General features: G+C 36.7%; 1 protein-coding gene across 1 annotated transcript; it reads right to left on the reverse strand.

The window, feature by feature from the left end:
• Positions 1–62: 62 nt before the first annotated feature.
• PRRC1 (proline rich coiled-coil 1) lies at positions 63–27,352 on the reverse strand. Its single transcript, XM_080679062.1, has 9 exons — positions 27,219–27,352; positions 21,446–21,608; positions 20,788–21,177; positions 18,740–18,900; positions 15,636–15,738; positions 10,464–10,627; positions 7,741–7,844; positions 6,137–6,239; positions 63–2,853 (listed from the first exon to the last, which is right to left on the reverse strand). Exons 2-9 carry the CDS (start codon positions 21,588–21,590, stop codon positions 2,644–2,646), a joined length of 1,380 nt encoding a protein of 459 aa, XP_080535188.1. The 5' UTR covers positions 21,591–21,608; positions 27,219–27,352; the 3' UTR covers positions 63–2,643.

Raw genomic sequence — 27,352 nt, forward strand, 5'->3', positions numbered from 1 at the left:
AATATGGGCCCTTCTAATATAATATTAATATGCATAAGCATTTAAAAAATCACTGTACACTTCTGGGAAATAAGTAGAGGTATTATTTATTTGTCATATTTACATACTTACAAAATTGATATTACCCAATACATCATCCTGCATAGTACCTTAAAAACCATATTCTGGGAGTAAAAATCTAAGTTTCTTAATAATTTACGTATAACTCAACATCTTCTAGAACATAGAAAGTTTGGCTTCACAGAACATGAATTCCTGTTAAGAATTTTAGCCAAGGAATAAAATAAATCCAACAACATATTAAAGTAATTTAGTTGACCCTGAGTATGTTACTAATTTGCATAATTTTTAATAGATGTACATAATACATGTTCATCTGTACTCTTATCTACTTGTTCATCTGTATGTATTACTATCTACTACCATTTTGTATATATTCATTTATCTCAATTTCTTACCTCATTAATCCTTGAGAGAAAGAGGAACAAAAAGTGGGGAAGTAATAATAAGAGAAAACCACTAGTATTGCCTAAAGCTTTCTAACTCCATAAGTCTGTGGCACAGTTCCAGATCCAGGGTTGCTGGACAAACTTAGTAACAGGAAGATCTTGAATTGAATAATCTGAGTACCTCTGTCAACTGAGGTTGATGTTAAATTACTCTTCCTGCATTTTTACCTGTTCTTTCACACTAATTAAAATGAAGACGTGTAAGCTTATAAAATTCAGTAAGGAAAAATAAATAAATCACAAACTCGACCAAAACAATAGCAGTCAAGGACTGTGTGGAAGACAGGTTTTCTTTCCTAAGAAGCTTGAGGGAGGAAAAAAGCCAACAGCTCCCAGTCCAACTCTAAGAAATGCTAGTGTGGGAGAGGTTAGGAGATGAGCAGAAAGAGAAAAGAATAGAGGGAAGCTGGATGATGGGTAAAGGGAACCGTAGTCTTAAATCGTTGGTGAGCACCAAAACACCAACACTAGCAGACTGCCTTGCTAACCCTGCTGTGGTGTGAGAGAGATAATGAGTTACTTTTAAGGATCTGTAAAATTTCCCAGTAATAGAAGGAAAGTAGCAAAAGTATTTTAATTAGGAATACTTTCCTTCATCCATAATCATAATTAGTCATCAGGCCATGCCACGATAAAATACTATTAGAAAAGTGAGCTTTTAAAAATAAAGGACAAATACAAATGGTAGAGAAAGACTTCTCTTATTCATGAAAGATGGAGAAGACATAGATGAACTGTTCCATAAATACCAATAAAGAGGAAAAAAGTATTCTGTCCCTATTATACCACAATTGGTTTCATCTCTTTTCTCTCATTACTTTGAATGACAGCTTGAATTTCACTGAATATTTAATTCATCTCAGCCCCAGGTAAAAAACTGCAAAAATACAAAGCAAACCTTACAAGTAATGACAGTGTGGGATAAGAGCTTTAACACCCTTTTTAAGATTGTGCTAATTCTTTTAACTCTAAAAAAACTGCATAGAAGAGTAAATAAATTACATTTATATAAGAAACTACTATCTTAAATGTTATTTAAACTTGCATATGTAGAGTTCAAAAGTGTAAGACAAACTATTGATTTATATAAAACTCAAAAATGGTAAATATATTTGGGAGAAAAAGAAACTTTCACTAAGTACCAACATAATGGACTAAACCAGATTGCATATAAAAGTTTCTTCGAAAAGTTCCACAAAAAGTGAAGGCAGAATTCGACAAAGTTGGAAAAGCAGTGTTTAAGGCAAACTTAAGTCAGAAGTAACCTTAATTAAATAAGAAGCATACAATCCCATTAACAACAAAGTAATTCCCTCCCAAAATTTCTCTATTACAATGGAAAAATATGAATGGAATCAGAAATAATGGCTGTTGTCGGAATTTACTAGAAAATACTGAATAGTAGTATTAAGAAAGTAACTCAAATGCTTCTGATTTAAAAAATACTCGAATCATTTGCCATTTAGTTGTCACATAACCATCAAAAAGTAAAATGTATTACCCTAATGTTCAGAGCATAAATATGTAAGATGCCAGAACTTATTTAAAAAAAAAAGAACAATATAGCATTATTCACACTATGTGTGTACATGATAACCAAAGAGAAAGTGATCCATTCTGTTGTTTTGGCCCATGTTAAAAATATGCAAACAAAATGTGCACCATCTCTCTACAGGTAGGTGTTTTAGGGTAAATTGTTGAGCACACCCTCAGCATCAGACCTGAGATCATGTACGCACACAAAAAAACCTTCAAAGAATGACAGAGATTAATCTTGAATTAAAAGAAACAATGCTTTTAAAGAATATTCAACGAGCATGTCATTAACTGTGTTATGAAAAACAAAATAATCAAGTACATATCAAGTTAAATTTCTTAACCCATGAATTTGTACTCTAAATCTGGTATCAAATTGTCCTATAAAAATACTTATATATTTGAGAACTATAGTACATGTAATTAAATGATCATAAAAGGATCTGTTTCCTTTCATTTGCTGACATGACACGATGGCTTTTTAAAGGGAAAATTACCAAAACTGCTGGATCACTGACGCTATCCAATTTCAGAAAGTAAAATGTCTTCTTTACCACCAAGATCAAGGTGAGGCCGTCTCAGGATCTAGGTAAGTCTCTCACATGGTCCTGGGGGGCAGGCGCTGTTTATACATGCCCGCTATTGCTTTGGCTGCACTGTAGATCATCTGTCGACGTGACATGCCAGTGAAAGCCAGGTGCCAATCAGTCCGGCTGACATTTGCTAAACTCTTTTCCAGGACTTCGCCCACTGTCACCAAAAGGCCTGACCACCTCAGATTGTAGTCCTGGGGAGTTAGACTTTGAGCCTATGGAAAATGAAATTTATATTATTAAATATTAAAAAAATCATTGGAAATTGCTGTGACATTTCAAAGTCTCTCAGGTTGCTCTTAATATCGATGATGATAGACCCTGAGAAACAGCTAATGCTGCCAACTGTATAAAATTCCAAAGTTATGAAAGAATCAACACGATATTGCACACAGCTAATTTGTTTAAAATATAATCAAGGTCTTAAGTCTAATGACTATATCCAACAAAGCTCAGTGTCAGAGGGCCTAAGTTCTACTTCTACATTCATTGTCACTTCAGGTTCATAATAAAATTAGTACTAAAATAGAAACATTATATCTCTTTACAGTTATGACATTCCTACCAGAAAGACGGAAACTGCATACATATTAGACTTTAATCCATTCAGAAAAGGATAGTTCAATTAATTTGTAGACGAGTACCCCCAGAAACTTTATTTTCATGTAAATAAGGCAATGCCTATAAATATACAGTCCAGGATAGCATCATTACATCATTCATTACACCTGACCCAACCTTTATCTGTTCCCACTCAAATTACATATTCACCCCACACAGAAATAAGAGAATAAACCCACTGCTGAATATCCAAGAATAAGGAAGATTTTCTGTTTTAGGGTATTAGGTATAGTCCAGATGAATATAGTTACATGTTTTGTATTACAATTACCTGAGATGCTTTTTTTTTTTTTTTTTAATTTTAGAAAACCACGTATACTCTACCTAAGACCCCTAGTTTGAAACTCCACAGCAGGTTCCCAGAGAAGGAGTACAACACTTCTGAAACTGAGAAACTGGGGAGCTTGCTCAGTCTTCCCTACCACAGTGCCCACTGCACGATCAGTATTTCACTAGGTTTCAGAGAAGAGCAGTAGCAGACTAATCACAAAGATCTCCAGAGACACTATCACAACTGTGCTTCTCACAGGTGACATGTACACGAAGCACCACAGATCTTGGAAGCTGCAGATCCTGACTCAGGACCTCTGGGTGAGGGCCCAAGAGTCTGCAATTTTAACAAGTTCCCAGGTGACACTTAGGATGCTGGGTCTAGGGATCACATTTTTGAGGAACAAGATATTGATCCTAGAAGCAAAACTCCAACATATGTGAGTTTTAATTGGGGGATAGAAGGGGTAATTTATTTGTATAAATTTTTTCTAAACTTCATTAATATGCATGCTGACTGTAATTATAATCCCTAAATAGCTGACTTTCATTCCCTTAAGTAAAAAACTCCAACAGTAAGGAAGCACAGAATTAAACTCTTAGGATAGATAAAAAAGAAACAGGGAGAGAGCTGCATAGCAGGAATAAAAGGAAGGCACATGCTTTGGTATCTTAGTTTTGAACCTCATGACAAAAAAAAAAATTAAACAATGACAATAGAAAAAAGGCAAAGTAAAGGACACTCTTTCACTATCACTCTTCAGAGTTAACCACATTAACAGCTTGTTGCATATCTTTCTAGGCCTTTTGTTTTCTATTAATGTATATAATTTTAAAGTATGTGTGCATATGTAAATATATGGATCGTACTAGATGCAGTGTATTTTTACTTGGCAATATGTCCTAAGTTTTGATATTAGTATATACAGTTTTGATGCTTTGTTCTTTGAGCATTATATCTATTATTTTCCAATATGTATTCCTAAAAATAAAATAAAAATTATCCTTTTGCAATGGACATTTAGCACAGGGGCCAGCAAACTTTTTCTGAAAAGGGCCAGATAGTAAAACATCTAAGCCAAATCGCACTATCTCTGAGGCATGCTTGTACCAGGTGCCTGAAAGGGTGAAGCCCTATATTGCTGACATCACTTTTGTTTTGGGAACCTGAACAGATCAAATAGAAGCCCACCCTGGGAGACATTTTCATATATGAAAGACTAGAAGTTATTAATAACTGAATGTGCCTGTATCTTTTATGACTGCTTGACTATAAGGGATCTGTGTTTGAAGACCACAGTGGTAGACTCTAATAAGAAATTACAAGAGTTTTGGGAGCTCTCAAAAATTGGGATGAAGACTAACTATGTATTTCTTAAGTATTAAGAGCTATAAAGATGTATTAGGTTAATGAGATGACTTTGGAAAGCTTCATTGAGGTGATTAAGGTTGAATCATATGAAACTGCCAATATTTGATTTTACTTAAAAGACAGCAATTCCATGTGGTCCAACCTAATTACTAAATCTACCATTTTGTCCAATTTTTCTAATTTATTGGTATAACAATATGCATAATATTTGTTACAATCTTGTAATCACCTTCATATTGGAGTTTAATGTTAACATCTACAAAAACGCTTTCTTGTACTTCTGAAAAGAAATTATGGTATAAGTAAAAGGTTCAATAACTTTAAAATTCCAAGCATCAATTCTTAGTCCCCATCTAAACTGTAAACCTATTAAGAGAGCCACAGGTTGCCAAAACCGGTTTGGCTCAGTGGATAGAGCGTCGGCCTGCGGACTCAAGGGTCCCAGGTTCGATTCCGGTCAAGGGCATGTACCTGGGTTGCGGGCACATCCCCAATAGGGGGCGTGCAGGAGGCAGCTGATCGATGTCTCTCTCTCATTGATGTTTCTAACTCTCTATCCCTCTCTCTTCCTCTCTGTTAAAAATCAATAAAATATATTTAAAAAAAAAAGAGAGCCACAGGTTGCTTTCAGGGATTCTATGCACACATCTGCCCAATTTATATGAGTACATACATGTATTTTCTTGGGAGAGAATCCAATAAAGTTTTGCGATGACATTTGACAATGTGCAAGAGTACAAATGGGGTAGAAATTTTATAAAATGGAGAAGAGGAAAAAGTCAACAAAAATGCCATTTAAGAGTACAAAGATTCCAATGTAAATATGCACTTCTATTTTTTTTCTTGAACAAAATGGAATATAAAATATAGAAAGAATCAAAATCATTATACATTTATGCCTCAGTATAGAAACGATGTGAACAGGTAAAGACATATGCCTTTCACTAAGGTTTCTACTTACCACCAAAGAGGAAGATGAAGACAAAGGTATTAGGGAAAATAAAGGAAAGGTGAAGATAAACCAGGAAAAGAGGTAAATCTCTTCATCTCAGGGTGAGGAAAACAGTGATTAACTACATAAATATATTACCTTTTCAAAGACAGTTGGAAAACAAAAGTAAGGAAGTACTAAAACATAGAAGAAAAAAAGCTAGAAGGCTATTTCCAACAAAACATCTGCCCACATTTTTATTTTGAAAGCTTCCCTGGAGCATATGAAAATGGAGAAAACTAACCTGTTGTACGAATTCCAAAGGCACTGGTGTGGCTTGTGTAAACGTTTCTAGATGAATGCCATGGACAGGATCTTCAACTATCAAACAGCCAATATCAAACCATCTGGAACAGAATATGAGTTTCAAGTTATGTGCTAAATAAAAGGTATAAGTAATATCATTTTGATAAAATATTAAAAGATTTCAAAAAGGAAATGTTTTTCTAATCAATTTTCAAGAAGACAATCCATAAAAATAATATATAAAATTCCCGTTGGCTTAATTCCAAGAGGAGAAAAATAATGAGGAACAATGATAAAAAAATAATTGAAAATTACTTATCATGGAAAGTTCTTGTGTAATCACTGTGGTGCTAGTGAATACACATTAGAAGAACTCCAAGGTCGTCTTTGTTCTCCATGTCCACCCAGATGTCCCCTTCAACTCAATAAATCTAAAACTGCAATACCTATCATACCCACCAAACCTCTTCCATTTCTTTCACTATTAGTGCTGTTGGATGAAGAAACTTTGGGTTCTCCTTCCTCTTCTTCCTACTAATCTTTCAACTTCACCTCACTCCCTGCCCCAGGGAGAAAGAAAAATGGCAATCTCTATTGATCAAGTTCAAATAATGCACTAAATATACTCATTTGAACTTGCAAATAAGTTTGTCATGCATAATATTTTTAATATGCCACTTGAAAAAATATGAAAAATTTTGTCTGTATAGTCAACTGGAAAAATTATTAGCAAATTAAAAAATAAGCTCAGAGGGAATAACAAATCCTCTCCTCATTTCTGATAAATCCTTCACAATGAAAACTTTTTCCATTTAAAAGATACTTGTAAGTTGACTTAAGTGAAGTCAACTGTAACCCCACCAGCATTTTAATTAACCAGAATCATAAAACCACGAGATGCCCTATCATCACTAATAATCCAGAAAATGCAAACCCAAACCATATGTAATATCACCTCACACCTGTTGAAATGGCTATTATCAAAAAGGCAAGAAATAACAACCTTTGGCAAGGATATAGAGAAAAGTGTGAACACTTACAAACTGTTGGTAGGAATATAAATTGGTACAGCTACTATGGAAGGTGTCCCAAAACATGAAAAATAATATATGATCCATCAATCTGAGTATCTATAAAAGATATATGTACCCCTATGTTCACTGCAACATTATTTAAAAGAGCCCAGGTATGGAAGCAACGTAAGTGTCCACTGAAGGTAAGTGGATAAAATGTGGTACACAGACACTGGAATGTAATTCAGCCATAAAAAAGGACGTCTTGCCATTTATGACAAGGTACATGGACCTTGAGAGCACTATGCTAAGGGAACTAAGAGAAAGACAAATATTGTATGATTTGACATATATGGAATCTAAAAACAAATTTAAAAAAACAGAACACGACATACAACGAGCAGATTGGTGCTTGCCAGAGGCTGGATGAAGGGGATCAAAAGGTACAAACTTCAAGTTATAAAGTAAGTCATGGGAATGTAATGTACAATGTGGTGACTACAATTAATAATACTGTATTGTATATTTGAAAGCTACTAAGAAAGATCTTAAGAGTTCTCATTACAAGAAAAAACAACAAGCCTCTTACTTGTCAGGAAGCAATTCTGCAATAAAGTTTTCTACTGACACAGCAATCTGTTTCTCATGGATCACTCCAGTTCGACGCAAGGTATCTATCCGTTCCTGGGCACCCTGAATAACAGTGTAGGTTAGAAAACATTGCAAATTATTCATTACTAAATATACTAATTTATGATTATATAAGCAATATATGCATACATTTATGCAAGCACACACATACTCATTCACACAATATAGAAGACAAAAGGTGAAAAAGTCCAATTGTGTTCCTCTCAGTACTCAGTTTGGAGTATACCTTCCAAATTATTTCAATTTGCATTATTGTTTTGGTTGCTACTATAAAATGGATTATTTAGACATTCTATGTTCTAAATGGTTATTTACTAATATAAGAAAACTGGTTTTTAATGTTAACTTGGCAAGGAGCCCTCCTACAGAATAAAAAAATTTTTTATCAATCTCATTTTTAGTTGATTCAAATTTTCTAAGTAAATATATTTATTTTTTCTTCTGATTCTCTTTAAATATAACCTTAAGGTGACAGTTTTAAGTTTTATTCAGGAATATTATCACCATTAATGAAACAAAATTGAGGGGCTACAAACACTATGCAGATAAATCAAGATCATGAATTAATCTTTTTACAGAAAACTAAAAACTGGACTAATGAAAACAAAAGTAGGTTGTTGTTTACTACTTTTATCTGAATCACTTCATAAATAGTGATCATGAGTGATGTGTTAAAAGAGCAAGATAAAAACTTATTTCTAAATAAAATTAGACAAATACCTATTTTTATTATAGACAGCAGAGCTTAATAGTAAATGAGATTAAGGGATTAATTCCTATTCAAGTGAAAACTGAGAAAGCTAAGATACTTCTAGAGACAACTGAATTTATTTCAGAGATAACTGAAATAAAGAACAAAGTGAAAACTAGATGAGAATGAGTAAAGATATTAACTTATAAAGATGAAGGATGAAAGATTAAATTAAATCAAGATTACAATGAAATCAAGACTGTGTATTTTTGCTTACTCTTAACTCTTACATCTCTAGTATACAGCACAGTGTCTAACCTAATAGGCCTTCAGTAAGAACTTAACTACATGAAAAACCGAACAAAAGAAAGTGCTTTTGAAGGCCTATATCGCTAATGTTAAAAATCTAAATAATTTTTGGAAAAAAATGTAATGAATAAGATAAACTTAATTCTTTATACTGAATATTATAAATTTGCCTAATTCACTCCTCCCAAGAGGTAGTTATGGCTGAATTTTAATTATAAAGTTGAAATAAATGTTAATTCAGTAAAAACTACTAATGGATTAGGGGTATGTTTAGGGACTCACTCCTAACTCTTTGAAGGTGATATCTCAGCTATGCACTACAACAAAATATTCCTAGATTTTATGCTTTCAGGGAACAGAGACTGTTTGTTCATTTCTTAGTAGCCTACGGCACTGGACTTTATACTTCGTAAGGGTCACAAAACATTTCACTGAAATTAATTAGCACCTATTAGAAATGAGCTAGGTAGACAAGTCTAATTCTTTTTTTTGTTTATGGAATTCAGAAGAGAAAATAAAGAGGGGGTTACATTCACCTCTCTTATCCTCTGACCACATTAATTAAATGTGGCATCTTTTGGGGTCACAATTATAGCAATTTTAATATCATTCCCTACCAATATCCTGAGAATGGAATTTTACCTTTATTTTCTAAAAGTATAGGGGATCAAAAATTAGGTGGTATAGAGGCCACATTGAATTAAATATCTCAGTACTAAAGTAAGATACCCAAAGACTCTAGAGCTTACCCTGTACTCTAAGGACTTATATAAGAGTCATGGTTCTAAATAAATGCTTGTAGGTATTAACTACATCTGTGTTTATAACATACAGGGTGGGGCAAAAGTAGATTTACATTGTTCATATGGAAAATAATACAAGAATAAACTGTTTTGCATACACACAACTGTAAAACTACTTTTACTTTGCCCCACCCTGTATTAATTATTCAACAATGGTCATAACTATGGCTGGCTTTTCAATAAATTTATTTAGTGCTATATTTTTCAGTTGTGCCTTTTTTGGTGATTTTGCTGTTTTAAAATGGCTCTAGGTATAGTGTGGAAGTGCTGTTAGTGTTCCTAAGCAAAGAAAACTGTGATGTACCTTCTGGAGAAAATGTGTGTTAGAAAAGCCTTATCCAGGCATGAATTTAGTGGTTAACTCTGAGAGTTTAATGTTAATGAATAAAATATATACACAAGGTGTATTTAAACAGAGCAAACATAAAACAAAGTTAGTTATTAATTGGTTGGCAAAAATGCTGTGATTAGAGGCTCCTAACCCTGAAGAAATACATACTAGTAAGTGTAAAGTATTATTAATAGTGATAGTAATAAAAAGCTTATGGGATTTGAGAGTTATTGTCTCTTTAGTAATTGATTTTAATGTTAACATTGGGTTAAGAATATCTCTTTTAGGACTACTTATTTTCTTTTTGTGCTCTCTGCATGTGTGTACTCCCTCCCCCAATTAAAAACCCACCTAAGGTTTCTTTAAAAGTCCACTATATCTTCATAACAGTTCTCTAATTAAAACCAAGCTGATTGTTTCATTATGTAAAAACCAATTAGCTCCATACAGACCACAGGATTATTCCCAGAATTACGAAGAGATTACTGCCAGTTTCTATTACTGGCAGTCTTCCTTCTATTACTTACTTTTAATCCAGCTGCATAGCCCACTGGTTGTGGGGCAATATTGGACTGAACAGCTTCCCCCATAACCACAGCTAAGCCAAAGACCTCCTGGAAGGCATCTCGGACAGCAGCAACTTTTACTTCTTTATTTGAGGTCACTACAATATCCAGTTCACCTCCAGATTCTACAAACAGCAGAAAATTTCAATTCCAAATTAAAATAATGAAATTCTCAAAATTATCACCATAAGTTGACATTTCATTTGCATAATTACTAAGCTCACAGAACAATGCAAGATAGGCATCTTATTCCAACAAGAGCTTAGCTCAGAACTACCAAATTTTCCTTAGTTTTAAAAATGAGAACTAATGTACTATCTAAGGCAGCCATGGGCAAACTACAGCCCACGGGCCGGATCCGGCCCGTTCGGCTGTTCTATCGGGCCCGCGGAGCCGAAAGAGCGGAGGGTTCTCTTGCTCTCCCCTCCGCTCCTTTACTTTGAATTTATATTAGTTCACACAAACACTAAATCCATGCTTTTGTTCCAGCCCTCCGGTCCAGTTTAAGAACGCATTGTGGCCCTTGAGTCAAAAAGTCTGCCCACCCCTGATAAGGGAATCTATTTGCAAGCAGAAGATGGCGCATACCTTCTAATGGTTCTGATTATCACATCTGCCACAAATACGGCACCACACTGTTCTGAATTCTATGAATTACTGTTCCAGAACATGTTAGTAGCTCTCCCTGATGACAGCGTGATATAGTCAAACAGCCTGGGAGATGCTGCACACTGTATTTCTTCCTTGGAAATTTATAAGGTACATTAGCATAAAGATTCTGAGAAATCCAACAGTTAAAAATCATGACTATAACCCAGTACTTCCATGCTTAATCTGTTCATGGAACACTTTTTTAGCATCTAATAATAGCTCCTAAAAGATGTTCCATAGATATCTATTTATTTGAGAAATGATGTTAGGGCCACTATGAAAACAGATTTTCTATTATACTAATTTAATTTAGTTTCATTTTCTGATTAAATTTTAGATAGACATTTATTTCATTTTAAAGGCTATAAATCAAAATGGTTTTTCTACTGTTAATTACTAGAGACATATCTATTATACACAAAATTCTAACACCATATGGATGCCATAGCTGCCAATCCTTCAGCAATCATAGGAATTAAATATCTGACTTGTGAAATATAAGTCACATATTTGGGACACTATTTACAGAAAATGACTATTACTGACATAACCTGTCAAAGACTTGCACAGAAGTTCTGCACTAAACAAGGACTACCATGAAATATGCTTTTTATCTAGAAAATAGTTTAAAATATGAGAGTTGAAATTTTATTATACATCCCCATCACTGAAAAAAAAATATACCACAAATAACTGGATATTTATAAATTATACATCTATTACTGACCTAACAAAAATATGCAAGCATGTATTAAAAAAATGAAATGCCAACTTTTATAAAACCTGAAATTTAAAAAGGCTAAAAGCAATAAGAAATTAATTTTTTAAAAATTTTAATATTGCAATTACTTTAAAAACCTGTGTACTATTTAGAGTAATTGAATCAAATGTGCCTAATTACTTTTAAGATCTTGATCTAACATTTTGTGATACATGGAATTCAAAGGCCTGGTTCTAAGCACAGCATACTTTGCTACTTGGCATTAGGCTATCACCGGTAAAAGAGATTTCTCAAGAAAGCTATCTGTATTGTAAAATATTTTGCCCCAGAAACGATGCTATGGTTTTCCTAATAAATATCTTCTGGAACAGTTGAAAATACTTCCTAAATAGCTGCGTTTTTTATTATGGATCCCCCGCCCCTTTTTTATTAGACATTACTAAGATCTAAAAGCAATAGCTCACATAAGAGGGAAGAGGAAACGTACTTTTTTCTCATTTTTTTCTTCCATGTGAGACATATCTCTTGACTCTAGCTGAGTACTACTCCACTAAGCTTTCACTTAGCATGGCCTTTCATAGCAAAGGGAGAACTAATTAAAAGAATGTATAAAGTTAAACTGTGTTAAAATATATTAGAGCATTTCTAATAGCTCTTGTGCCTTTTTGATACATTTAAAATTATTAAATGATTTCTAGAATATCTGAGTAAAAATATCGTTTCACTGTTTTATTAGGTAAGAATGGTCTTGCTTCTGCTGTCAAGACAGTGTCAGCTTTTCCACACTCAGTATTACTTTTTAAAGCTGATTAAGATTATATGGTACACATTTTCCCATGAAAAACTAAAATGGGGAAAAAATGGTGGCGGAATAGACGGATGTGTCCCGAGCTTTGTCCGGGAGCAGATAGAAAGAGCAGCTGAGGGTCGCACGCGGAGTGTTTGTTGGTGACTTAAGGGACAGCTATACTCCAGGAGAAGTTGGGGAACTGCTGGACGGGGCTCCCCTGACCAGGCAGCCCCCACTGCTGCTGGATCCCCTCCTGGAGCCACCGGCTCGGACGCAGAGACCACGCCATCTTGAAGGGGAAAGGGGATGTTATCGTAAGCCTGAAAATCTGCAACTAAGGCACCCACCGAAAAGCTGCAAACCCCAGAACACCGGTCCCCAATTGGCGCAAACAGGTGGATTCAGAGGAGCTCTACACTCCACCACGGAAAGAAACAAAAGAAACCATCAACAAAACAACAAGAAAGCCAACTTTATGGGAGAACATATTTGCAAATGTTATCACTGATAAAGGTTTAATCTCCAACATCTACAAGCAACTTATACAACTTAATAAAAGGAACATAAATGATCCAATAAAAAAATGGGCAACGGACCTAAATAGAATCTTTTCGAAAGAAGACAGAAGGAAGGCCAAGAGACATATGAAAACATACTCAAAGTCACTAATTATCTGAGAGATGCAAATCAAAACGACAATGCAATACCATCTCACACCTGTCAGAATGGCTATCATCAACAAATCAACAAACAAGTGTTGGCGAGGATACGGAGAAAAAGGAACCCTCGTGCACTGCTGGTGGGAATGCAGACTGGTGCAGCCACTGTGGAGAACAGTATGGAGTTTCCTCAAACTAAAAATGGAGCTCCCATTTGACCCAGCAATCCCACTCCTAGGAATATATCCTAAGAAACTAGAAACACCAATCAGAAAGGGTATATGCACCCCTATGTTCATAGCAGCACAATTCACCATAGCTAAGATTTGGAAACAGCCTAAATGCCCATCAGCAGATGAGTGGATTAGAAAACTATGGTACATCTACACAATGGAATACTATGCTGCTATAAAAAAGAAGGGATTCTTACCATTTGCAGCAGCATGGATGGGACTGGAGAGCATTATGTTAAGTGAAATAAGCCAGGCAATGAAAGAAAAATACCACATGATCTCACTCATTTATGGAAAATAAAGAACATTATAACCTGATGAATAAAAAGATAGATACAGAGGCAGTAAAGCACCAAACAGACTTATAACCTGATGAAGAAAAAGATACAGAGGCAGTAAAGCACCGAACAGACTGTCAAATTACAGCAGGAAGGCTGGGGAGTGCTGGGGAGGGAGGGAAATAGATCAACCAAAGGACTTGTATGCATGCATATAAGCACACCAATGGACACAAGACACTGGGGGGGGGGAGAGCGGGTGGGATGAGGGCATGAGACAGGGGGTAGGGGAGGCTGGGGGAAGGTCAATGGGAAAAAAAAAGGAGATATATGTACTAATATATGTAATACTTTAAACAATAAAAAAAAAGATTATATGTTACGTTATCTAATAATACAAACTTTGTATCTCTTCCTCCACCCTTGGGTGTTTTTTTGGTTTCTTTTTTTTTTGTTTGTTTTTTACTTTTTCTTGATGTCATGCAGACTACTGGCTTAAGAAATGGTCTTGGATTATAGTCCTATCGTTTTCTAGCTTCATTATCCTGCAGAGGTCACTGAACTTGTTTTATAGAAAAGTACCTATCACCTCACAGGGCTTGCTCTAAGAATACATAAAATAATGGCTTTCACAGTCTAATACAGTACCCATTAAAACAGCAAGAGCTCCAAAAATACTTTTTCTCATCAAAATAGGAGCTTGTGGAGACTATCATGATGTGTTCATTGTCTAACTTGATTATTATGAATACATAAAATCAATATGCATGATAGGGCCTGATTTCTAAGTCCTTTAGCAGATATAAACTCCAAAAATAATTAAGCTGATTTAATTCCTGATTTAAGGGAAGCAAAGTGGCTAGTTGTCAAAAATTGAATATGGGTTGAATCTAGTTCCACCAAGCTGTATGACCTAGGTCCTAGGATAACTTAAATCTCTCTGAACCCAGGTTCCTCATCTAAAACTTGAGGAAAATGATACCTACATTGCAGAGCTCTTGGGAGAATCAGTGCCTGGCAGAGCAAGCATTTAATAAATGGTACTTATCATTGATAGATCTTGCCCTTTGACATTTACTACATAGTAAACTACAAACATAGTCAAGACTCATTAAAACTATTGACATTTTATTGCCATTAAAAATCTATATTCAGATACCTGGTACACAGCTTTGGCTTGTAAGTTACCTTAAACAGAATTACTAATAATTGGTCACTGATATTGCTAAATGATTATATTTTTTCACATACTGGATATGTACATTAAAAATTAAAGGGCATACTGCATGTCTATGTCAACTGTCTGGAGGAATTATTGGTAATGAAGATTCAAAGATGGATAAAACAGCTTTCACAACAAACCCAGTAATCTACAGTATTATTAATAGATTAACTTCCTCTAAAAATATTACTGAGTTAAACATATACTTATTTAAAATAGATAAGAAATGTCAAAACCAAATATAAACAAAGCATCACTTCAAATATCAACAGTGAATAAAGTAAAGTCATATAAAGCAAGTGACTAACCACATTTACACTTAAAATCAGTCAGTATGCATACTAGTAATTCATATGGTTTTACTCCTCCGAAGTTTATTCTGAGGAGTTTTCAAAATGCATTTAATGGTGATAAAGAAAAAGATGAATTAAAAATACCAAGATTAAGATTTGACAATCAATATAAGACTATTAAGAGGATTTCTACTGATTATAAGACCTATGGATTTCCAATTAATGGCTGACATTAGCACATACTTTTAAAATATATGGCAGATGCTAGTCTATCTTAAGTACATACTGATATATGGAGCCATGCCGGGGTCCAGCGTTGTAATCATGCTTTCTACAGAATGTTTTGTTTTATCAAGCACAGATTTCACCATAGGATTCCCAGCTACACCCTGCATAAAACAAATTAACATATAAATACCCATTCTAAGCAAAGAAAACAATGATCACCCGATAATGAAATAAATTATTTTTTTAGGTTTCCAATGCATCACAGACCTGTACTTTGTAAAATATAAGAAAAACAAGAATATAACAATGTTAAATTGCTATTAAATTTCAAAATGCTTACTTTCAATTTCTCTTCTTATCTATCACAGACCCACAACAGACTGCAGACCACACTTTTAGTAGCACTGGTCTGGGATGATTGTATTTACATATGTGTGCATGCATATATATTTACTTAATTTCTATGTATATGTTATTTCATTTATTTATCTAAAAGACTAGGCAAAACTTGTCCATGAAGGTCCCAAATAAAGATTGTAATCAGATGTCTCCATAGACCCATACTTTGTTCCCTAATAAAAAAAAATAAAAACAGTGAAAACATTTATCTATTCCCCAAAGCAACTACCTGTTACCTTAATATAAAATATTCTGCTATGTTTCACCAGAGTTTCTTCTTTGTCCTAGTTGTTTCTTGTTTTGTTCATACCCAAATTCTCACTTTTAAGCCAGGCCTCTGGATTGTGTGTTTTTTTCCAATTAGAATTAACACTCAATATTACATTAGTTTCAGGTCTACAGCATAGTGAACAGATCTTTATATAACTTACAAAGTGATCCCTCTATAGGCCTTGCACCCATCTGATTCTTAAAGCCACATATTAGAAATAAGGAGCCAGGTCCAAGTACCTTCTTCCTGTGCTATACTTCTCCCATGGTAAAAGATTCTTGAGAGAGCAATGACTCAAGATGGCATCTGGCTAACAACCATGATTCCACCTCTTCCAACCTACCATTAAACTAAGGTGATTCAGAAAAAAACGATGAGTTCGTTAACACTGACATATAAGACTGTCAACCAACCTTATGCTGAACATCAGAAGTTATTCACAAAACCTGGAGAGCTAAACTGGGTATTCAACTGATAACTGACATAATGACATGCTGTTCACAGTGCCCTAGCCAGTTTGGCTCAGTGGACAGAGCGTCAGCCTGTGGACTGAAGGGTCCCAGGTTTGATTCTGGCCAAGGGCACGTGCCTGGGTTGCAGGCTTGATCCCCAGTAGGGGGTGTGCAGGAGGCAGCCGATCCATGATTCTCTCTCATCATTGATGTTTCTATCTCTCTCTCCTCCCTTCTTCTCTGAAATCAATAAAGAAATATATTTTTTAAAAGTTAAAAAGTGATAGTCCTTATATAAAGAAAGCCTTTAAAAAGCAGTAGAAAAACGCCATCTTCATGAAACATGAAAAATGCGGTAAGTCAGTCAAGCACATACTAATACCTAAAAATGTTTAATATACAACTAAACTGCAACCAAGCCACCAACAGAATATTGGTGGGGGGCTCATGGGGGGGTACTTGATGGAACGATTCCAAATTTCACCAAGAAAAATAAACGGAAAAAATAGAAAAGGAAATTTCTAAAGAAAAGAGAAATCAGCAAACTTATACAACCAAATACTGATGTATCTTTATGAATGCAGAGACCTGAAACTGACCTCGCTTACTCATCAACGAACACTCTGCCGTCCCCAGCTCAGCACAGAGTAGGCTTTCAATGAATATTAATATAATAGTTATAATAACTAAAGTAGTGTAGAACGATTGCAAGGACAGGCAGAGCAGTGGAATACAATGCAGAGCCCAGAAGCTGAAACTAACCAACAATTCAGTAACTGAGATAAAGGTGACATATCAAATCTCTGAGATATTATGTTGGAACAGTCGATTAAGTGGTTGAAAAAAAATTAAGATTGACTTTTATGTCATATAATAAAATAGGTATAGCTACATTAAATTGGCAAGTGTAAAAAGAAAAATAGAAGAAGAAACCAAAGAAAAATATTTATCATACATTAATAGTGGAAAAAGTCATTTTTATCATGAAAAAAATTGAAAAGAAAGAAAACTGATAGAAATGAGTCCTGAAAATTTAGAAACTTTTTTGTCAAAAAGCATATTCTTACTACACTATCAGATCTTATGAATTCATTAACAAAATTATCCCAATTCAAAACTGAGCAAAGAACATAGAGACTTCACAAAAGAAAACTATAAATTGCAAATAAATCTGAAAAAAAGTTCAAATTCAGTAACAAAGAAATGCAAATTAAAACAAGGTATTTTTTTGCCTTTCAAATTAGAAAATATTGTACTTCAAGATAATCATTGCTAGCAAAGTGAAAAATGCTTTAACAGTCTATTTTGGAATAACCTTCTTAGACAGCAATATGTATCAGTAATTTTTAGTGTTCACTTGTTGCCCTAACCGGTTTGGCTCAGTTGATAAGAGTGTTGGCCTATAGACTGAAGGGTGCCAGGTTCGATTCTGGTCAGGGGCATGTGCCTTGGTTGCGGGCACATCCCCAGTGGGGGTGTGCAGGAGGCAGCTGATGTTTCTAACTCTCTGTGCCTCTCCATTCCTCTCTGTAAAAAATCAATAAAATATATTTTAAAAAAAATAGTGTTCACTTGCACATACACTGGTAATTAATCCTGATGAAACAGATGAACACAAAGATTTGCATATAAGAGCACTCATCATAGTTTTATTGCTAAGAATTACAATTAGAAAATGCCAAATCACATTAGCAAATAAAATATGGGAAATAAATGCAATGGCATGTAGGGCAAAGCAGCCAGAAAGAAAACATTTCTGAAGATATGCTATGGCTAGGAAGATATTCCTGATATACCGTAGGTAAAGACAAACGAAAGACATCTCCACATGCCACTACCCCAATTTGATTTTTATTTAAAAAGAAATTAACATCCACATAGATATGCACAAACAAAAGACTGAGAAGAACTATAGAAAACTGGTAAAGAGTAAAAATCATTTTTTTCCTTACACCATTTTGTATTTTCAAAATTCTCTCTAATGAACGCCTATTAGTTTCATAAAAGTTAAGCATGGTTTTTAAAGTAAATACAGCTCACCTTGATAAAACCCCAGATTCCACTAGCAGATGCTTCATCCTGATCTCTAACAATTCTAGGATCTTCTTGTTCCTCTGGAAAAGTAATGGCTGACGTGGTTTCAGTTCCCGGGGCCAGAGATGTCAAACTGGCTTGCTGAGTAATGGGAGCTGGCAAAATACCTAGTTAATGGCAAAAATGTTTAATATATATAATTTATTCCATAAACGATTTCCTATAAAAAGAAGATACAATATATGAGATGAGCAGTTTAAAACAGCTTAAATAATGTATCTGTATACCCAGGCATTTCAAGATTGAGTTATGAATGCAAAGAATCACCTAAAACTATTTTATAAAATACAAATGAAACAAAATTCCAAAAAATAAATTTCCTTTTTTCATAGGCTTACACCAACTGTCCTGAAAATGGACAAATAAGATAACAATCAAAAAGTACTTCATCCTCTGGCCAGTGGTTAGAGTGCCAGCCCATGCATAGAAGGGTCACAGGTTGGATTCCTGGTCAAGGGCACATACCTGGGTTTCAGGTTCACTCACCACCCTTGGTTAGGGGCATATGGGAGGGCAACCAGCTGATATGTCTCTCTCACACCGATGTTTCCCTCTCTCACTCTCTCCCCCTCCCTCCCTTCCACTCTCTATGAAAAGCAATGGAAAAAATATCCTCAGGTGAGGATTAACAAAAAAAAGTACTTCACATTTACTCTATTTAGCACTTGGATGTGATCAGCTATAGTTCTAATCTCTTTAGTGCATAAAAATCACTGGTGTAAGCACCCAAGCCCATCACATAAAAGCATATAACAATTAGTACACATACTCTCTCTACCCTACTTTAACTAAAAAATTCACATATACATAAACAGGAGTATAAAGCTTTTACTCTGCAAAAAATTTTATTTGTAAAGGTTGATATGCAAAATTGGATAATAAAAATTACAGCAAAGTTGTTTCCTTTCCTAAAATGAGAAATGCTAGACAGAAAATAACAAGGATAAAGTTTTAATATTGGTTTCTAACAACCATTCCAGAGAGGCCAATAGAAGGTATTGCTGACCTAGAAAAGGAAATGACCCAATACCACCAATTTACAGCACACAGAAGCTTTTATTTGGTTTTAAATTTTTACCAGGTTAAATAAAACTACTCCTTGGACCATTCAGTCCTGATAATTTTTTAAGTAAAGTTTTAAAAAATTCTCAAATTTCACCTTGATGTTTCTTGGTAAGTGCACAAAATATTAGGGCAAAATTTTGGAATTTTGTCTGACAGTCCATATACTGTACGTACTACTAAGTTTTACAACATATAAAAATCACATACTAAGTTACATCAGCTTTATTTTAATAATTTAAGCAGCAAAAACATGAGAATAGGAAACTCTGAAAGTCCAAGAAATGAGTTTAAAACATTAATGCAGAGAAAGTGGAACACTTATACATGGCTGGTAAGAGAGTTGCTTTGGAAAATAGTCTGGTGGTTTTTCAAGTCAGCAATTCCATGGCTACGTACATATCCAAGATAAATGAAAATATGTCCACACAAAAACTTGTGCACAAATGTTCATAGAAGAGGTATTCATAATAGCCAGAAAGTAGAAACAACCACTGATGAACTGAATAAACAAAATATGGTATATCCATTCAATGGCATATTACACAGCCATAAAAAGGAATGAAGTATTGACATATGCTACATGGATGCACCTTGAAAATATGCCAAGTGAAAAAGCCAGTTACAAAAGGCTGCATATTATAAGATTCCATTTACATAAAATGTCCAAAATAGGCAAATTCAGAGAGAGAAAGTAGTAGTGGTTGCTTATGCTTGTGCGGATTTGGGAGGAAGTAGGGAGTAACTGCAAATAGTTATGCAGTTTCTTTTTGGGGTGATTAAAAAGTTCTAAAATTGTGGTGACGGCTGCATAATTCTGTAAATACATTAACTAATGAATTATAGGTATGCAAATTATATCTTATTATTATTTGAAAAATAAAACATTAGCTATAACCACTTATTTCAAAGTATGAGTATGAAAGGATTACCCGTTACTGGAGGTGCAGAAAATGACGGCATCAGGGGTGTCTGGGGAGCTCTTCCTGCATGTCCCCTTGTAATGTCATATGCTGATCCAACAGAAAATCCTGATGTAGGAGGACCCGAAGGGGGCGCAGATGGAAGAGTACTTGGGGCAGAGGTTGAAGTTGGGAAGTGGGATAAAGGAGGATTACTAAAGGCAGCAGCAGTTGGTGGAGACACAGGAGGTGGTATAGCAGTAACAAGTGGTGGAGCAGACGGAACTGGTGAAGGAGGAACAAAAGGCAATGATGCTGAAGGCCTCACAGGAGGAAGGGATGGCTGAGGGGTAGAGGATGCGTGTGGTGACAGGGACTGCACAGAAGATATATTTGGAGAAGAAAAAGAACTGGTTGCAGCTAGGAAAAAGGGAAGAGAAAAAAAAAAAAGACAAAATTGGAAACACTTTCACTTAGTTTTCATGACTTTTTTCTTGCAAAATGTTTAAATATAACAGACCACATCCCAAGATTTTAAAAATGTGTAATTTAAAATATACAACAAATATGACTTCCAACTCCCATAAGTAAAATAAGTTTTAATATATGCATTTTTTAAATTGACACAGAAAGGAGAAGTCTCTTCACTATCCTTAAAACACACTATATGCTAGACAACTCCATGTACCTAAAGGAACGGGGGTGGAACACATCGCAGCAGCAGTAGCAGCAGCAGCAGTAGCAGCAGCAGCAGCAGCAGCAGCCAGTCCTGCCGCAGAATTTGGTGGAGGAGTTCCAGGTGGTGTTGTCTCTATTCCACTCTCTTCCATCATTTTTTCAATTATGATATACTGTAAAATTATAAAAATGTAATAAGTATTACACAGTAGTCAAAGCATATTTTTATAGCTTGTATAGTCAGAGAATAATTTTAAAGAATAATCTTTCGGATGGGTGTTTCAGGCTTCTTAGGATATATTCCTAGAAGTGGGATCACTGGGTCAAATAGCAATTCCATTTTTAATTTTTTAAGGAAACTCCACACTGTTTTCCATAGTGGTTGTACCAGTCTGCATTCCCACCAAAAGTGTACTAGGGTTCCCTTTTCTCCACATTCTTGCCAGCACTTGTTGTTTGTTGCTCTGTAATACTTTCAACAACAAAGATAATAAAAATACAAAAATATACCAAAAAAAAAATAATCATTAAGAGACAGAGGTCTTTATGTTTATAATGCCACTTATTTTCAGATGAAGGATCTGTCAAAATTCCTAAAAAAAAAAAAAACAGTCTAGAAGAATGTTAAATAGGCAATCTGCGACATACTAATTCTGGGAAATAATTTTATGTTAACTATGTAATTAATCACTACGATTTTATGTTAACTATAATTACTCATCCAATATATTTCAAATAGTAAATTACTAATTTACTTTCTGTCACATGCATGAATTTTATTTATTTTAAATATATTTTTTATTGATTTCAGAAAGGGAAAGGGAGATAGAAACATCAATGACTGGAGCAAATCATTGATCAGCTGCCTCCTGCATGCTCCACACTGGGGATAGAGCCAGTAACCCATGCATGTGCCCTGGGCCGGCATCAAACCCGGGACCCTTCGGACTGCAGGCCAACACTCTATCCACTAAGCCAAACCAGCTAGGGCAATGCATTTTAGATTTACATCTGGGTTCCAGTCACTATTACATTTAAAATAAAAATCAGTATTTTTGAAACACTTCTCTCCCAATAAAGCATTGTATGTGGGCTACTCCTGTTAACATTGAAAAATAATAAAAAAAAATGCTCAATTCTTGATTTTCCTCACATTAATGGCTAAATATGTCAGTGTTTTAGAAAAGTTAACTATAGCAAAAATGCCACTAGATACCAGAATCCTAACAGATGATAATGATGACAAAATATGGAAAAATTCCTTTAAAAATTACAATATTTCAAGCCTAAACTCAAAACTTCAGCATAAACTCAAAACTTCTAAATACACCAAATTTGTTTTTTATGTTTTTACTCAGTTATCCTTCAGTAACGGTCAACTACTTGCCAAGCATTGTACTGGTACCTCTGGAAAAACAATGGATGCAAAAACAGGATACTTACAGTCCAGGAGATAATCCTATTTAATTTAATAAAAGAATAATATGCAAATTGACCATTACTCCAACACACAATATGGCTGCCCCCATGTGGACACAAGATGGCTACCACAAGATGGCCAGCAGGGGAGGGACCAGGCCTACAAGGGAGGGCAGCTGTGGGCAATCAGGCCAGAAGGGGAGGGCAGTTGGGAGGGACCAGGCCTGCAAGGGAGGGCAGTTGGGGGCAATCAAGCCTGCAGGGGAGGGCAGTTAGGGGTGACCAGGCCAGCAGAGGAGGGAAGTTGGGGGCAACTGGCCTGCAGGGGAGGGCAGTTTGGGGGGACCCAGGCCTGCAGGGGAGGGCAGTTAGGGGTGACCAGGCCTGCAGGGGAGGGCAGTTAGGGGTGACCAGGCCTGCAGGGAAGGGCAGTTGGGGGGGACCCAGGCCTGCAGGGGAGGGCAGTTAGGGGTGACCAGGCCTGCAGGGGAGGGCAGTTAGGAGTGACCAGGCCTGCAGAGAAGGGCAGTTGGGAGGGACCCAGGCCTGCAGGGGAGAGCAGTTGAGGGTGACCAGGCCTGCAGGGGAGGGCAGTTTGGGCAAACAGGCTGGCAAGGGAGCAGTTAGGCATCAATCAGGCTGGCAGGGGAGTGGTTAGGGGGTGATTAGGCTGGCAGGCAGAAGGGGTTAGGGGCAATCAGGAAGGCAGGCAGGCGAGCAGTTGGGAGCCAGCAGTCCTGGATTGTGAAAGGGATGGGGCCTAAACGGGCAGTCGGACATCCCTCGAGGGGTCCCAGTTTGGAGAGGGTGCAGGCTGGGCTGAGGGACACACACCCCATGCACAAATTTCGTGCACCGGACCTCTAGTCAAAGAATAATACCCATGTACAAAGAATTGTAGCCTGAGTTGTATGCTCTAGGTGTAAGAACAGTTTTGTATGACAGGAATATGATTTTGACCTGAAGGTCAGGAAAGGGTCCCCCAAGGTTCTGAAGAATGTGCAGAATTTAATTAAGACAAAAAGAAAGTGAATGTATAGGAAGTATAAAGACACTAATAAGGTAGAGGGAACAAGACACATTCAAGAAATCACATGTGGCACAAAACAGAAAAGAATGAGGACTGGAGAGACAGGAGCTCAGGCAGTGTTGAGCCTTATAAGCCAGGTTAAGGAATTGAGTTTTGTTTTTGTTTTTAATTTTAAAAAATTGATTTTTAGAGGGAGAGGGATAGATAGAAACATCGATGAGAAAGGAACATCCATCGATCAGCTGTTTCCTGCATGCTCCCTACTAGGGATTGAACCCACAATTCTAGCATGTGTCCTGACTGGGAATCAAACTGTGACCTCCTGGTTCAGGCTCAACACTCAATCACTGAGCCACATCAGCTGTGCAGCAATGTATTTTTTTAAGGACAAAAAATTACTATAGGGCATTTAAGCTGGATGTGACGTTGTCTTTTGTTTTAACATTTTGAAGAAATTTTAAATTCACAAGAAGATGCAAAAATAGAACAGAACTCATGAGTACCCTTAACCCAGCTCCTCCCAATAATAGCATCTTATATAATTCTAGTACAATGATAAAACCTAGGAAATTAACGTTGGTACAATACTAGCAATCAAACTAGAGACCTTATTTGGATTTCACCTGTTTTTATATTTGTGCACGTGTGTGAGTGTGTGTATAGTTCTATGGAGTTGCATCATAACCACCAACACAATCAAGATACAGAACTATTCTGTCACCCCCGGGAAACCCCTTGGTCACATCCTGTCACATGCTTCCACCAACCATTAGTCCTGGCAAAAAATTTTCTCTAACATTTTCTCATTTTGTGAATGTTACATCAATAGAATTGCACGCAGAATATCACCTTTTGAGACTGACTTTTTTTTTCACTCAGCGTAATGCCCTTGAAATCCATCAAGTTGCTGGGTGAATCAATAGTTAGTTCTTTTTTTACTGCTGAATAGTGCTCCATTTTATAGATGTACTAGTTTTATCCATTTATCTCTTGAAAAACATTTAGACTGATTCCAGCTTTTGACAATTCATATTTGTGCTGAGAAGATTCTTTTGATAACAGTATGCAAATTGGGCCACAGGACAGTCAGAGGAAGTGCAGAGAGATCATTAAGGATACAGAAATAGTTCAAATAGGAACACCCTAGACACCTAGGGAGGTGGGGAAGAAGGTGATTCTGACACTTTTGGTTGTCAGAACTAGAAAGGTACTACTGGAATCCAGTAGATAAAGGCTGGGGTACTGCGAAAAATCCTACAACACACAGGACAGCCCCCGCCAAGAAAAAAATTACTTGGCCCCAAATATCAATAATGCCAAGGTTGAAAACCTTTGGCCTAAAGCGGTGATAGTGGAGCTAGAGAAGAGTAGATTTAAGAAATGTTTAGGTGGTGGTGATAGACTGGATATGGGGCAATGACAAGGAGATACTTGACTTGCACAACTGGATAGAGATGGGTATCATTCACGTAGGGAACAATGGAAGAGATATTTGCTTTATATCTTTTCGGGGTTAGGGTTATGTAGTGTTTATATTGGGCATGCTGAATTTTAAGTCCCTTGAAACATCAAAGGAAAAACAATGACTTAGTTTGTAGCTTAGAAACCATGTAAACGTAGGTTCCTTTATTTTACCTAGTTTCTAAAGTCATGTTCAGAGATGATTAAGAGAATACCAAGTGAAAAGAGAATATGATCCAACCAATCATTGAAGAATAGCCAGGTAGAAGACAAGTGTACAGAGAAGAACAAGAGATGACCAGAAAGATAGGAAGAAAACCAGGAAGACGGTGGTGTCCAACAGCCAGTGTGTTCCAAGGTAGAAACAGGCAACAGTATTAAAATCTGCAGAAACAAAGAGGATGGTATCTAAAAGTTCAATGGATTTGTTAAACTGGAGATGATGTAGTGAGAGCTATTTCCATGGAAGGAATGGGGTAGAAGTCAGTCTGAACTGGACTGAGGAGTGGGAGGCAAATATGCACGATCTCTTCCCAAAGCTATCTCTTCTTCATCTTCCCATTTTCCTATTAGTCATTCATGTCCTAGTACAGACACTACCGAATCCTTACAATGGCTAGTGGAAGTCAGACTTAAAGATGACCCTCATCCCCAACATTAACAAATGTGTTGTCATAAGAACTTGCACAATGACTAAAACCTGTAGTATGGAATAATTAGTCAATTTATTTCAGCCTTTAAAAAGCTTTACTCTTTGAGAATCAGCTTAATGACAATATTGGGTAAATTTTGTATACATAATTGTTATACCTTCTACTACTAAAGAAAAGCTATTGTAGTAAAATAACAGTGAAGTGTCAAGAGTGCTTAAGGTTTTAGTGCTCAAGCCTGGGCACAAAAAGGAATATTTATGTATCAACATTAAAGTGGATGGCTACTTACACGGATACCAAAAAAAAAAAAAAATCAATGGAATAATGGAGCTTTGATAACCGTAAAAGCACTAAAAGCAATTATTGTTGATGTATTACAGGTGCAAAGGCTGGTCTCTATTACCAACAAGTGAGCGCCTGAGCAGGGTCTGCGTTTTCTGTCTTTGCATTCTCAGCTCTTATCCCCAAATAAACTTCCATAAATGTTCACTGAATTAAATAGTGGCTGACATTAGGAAGACCGGAATGCCCAAATGTGCCATGTTCACAGAAATGTACATGGTATCTCTGAAGACTACTTTGAATGACAAAAACTCTCTAAATTCTGCCAATTTGGGATACAGGCTATCCCTACAAAGTTCCTGAAGTAGGTCCCAGGAACTAACAAAGAGCAGAGTACAAAAGCCCTCTGGAGCGGCGTTAGGCACAGACCCGAGAACCTACGGAAAAATAAACTACTTCCTTCCCATTGCCGGTCCAGGTTTGTTGACCCAGCCAAGGCGGGAGCAGCCGAAATCCTGCTAATTGGAGGCAGCGGCCTCCCCACAGGCTCTGCCACGTCTCCAGGCCCCGCTGGGCTGGGCTAAGGTCAGCGGGTGCCGCTGGTGTCTCCCCCGTTGCCCGAGCGCAGGAAGGTGGAGCCCAAAGGCCAGGGGCGCCCGCCTCGGCACCTGGACGAGGGCAAAGCGCCGGAACGAGACCCCCGAGACGCACCCACAGTAGCACCGCAGCTCGCCCAGCGAAGCGCACCGGCGCCCGGACTGCACCCGGCAGGCTCCACAGCCCGCGCCGGGGATGAAAGGCCGCGGGGCTCCGGGAAGACCCCAGCCTCCCGGGGGGCCGGCAGCCCGCCCACCTCACAGGGACAGAGCCCGCTGGCGCCCTCACCCGGGGCTGCCGCCGCCCGCATGCACCCGCGTTGCTCCCAGGGTGACGCTCACCTGGGGGCCCGAGAAGCTGTCTGCGTGGCAGCTGAAAAGTGGGGGACAGGGAGCTCAGAGAGTTAAGACTACGGCTCGAAGACAAGGAGGAGGTACAGAGGAACTCGCACCGCGCGTCTCCGCCTCCAAGATGG

This window comes from Plecotus auritus (genome assembly GCF_963455305.1).
Source record: "Plecotus auritus genome assembly, chromosome: 7".
Classification (NCBI taxonomy): domain Eukaryota; kingdom Metazoa; phylum Chordata; class Mammalia; order Chiroptera; family Vespertilionidae; genus Plecotus; species Plecotus auritus.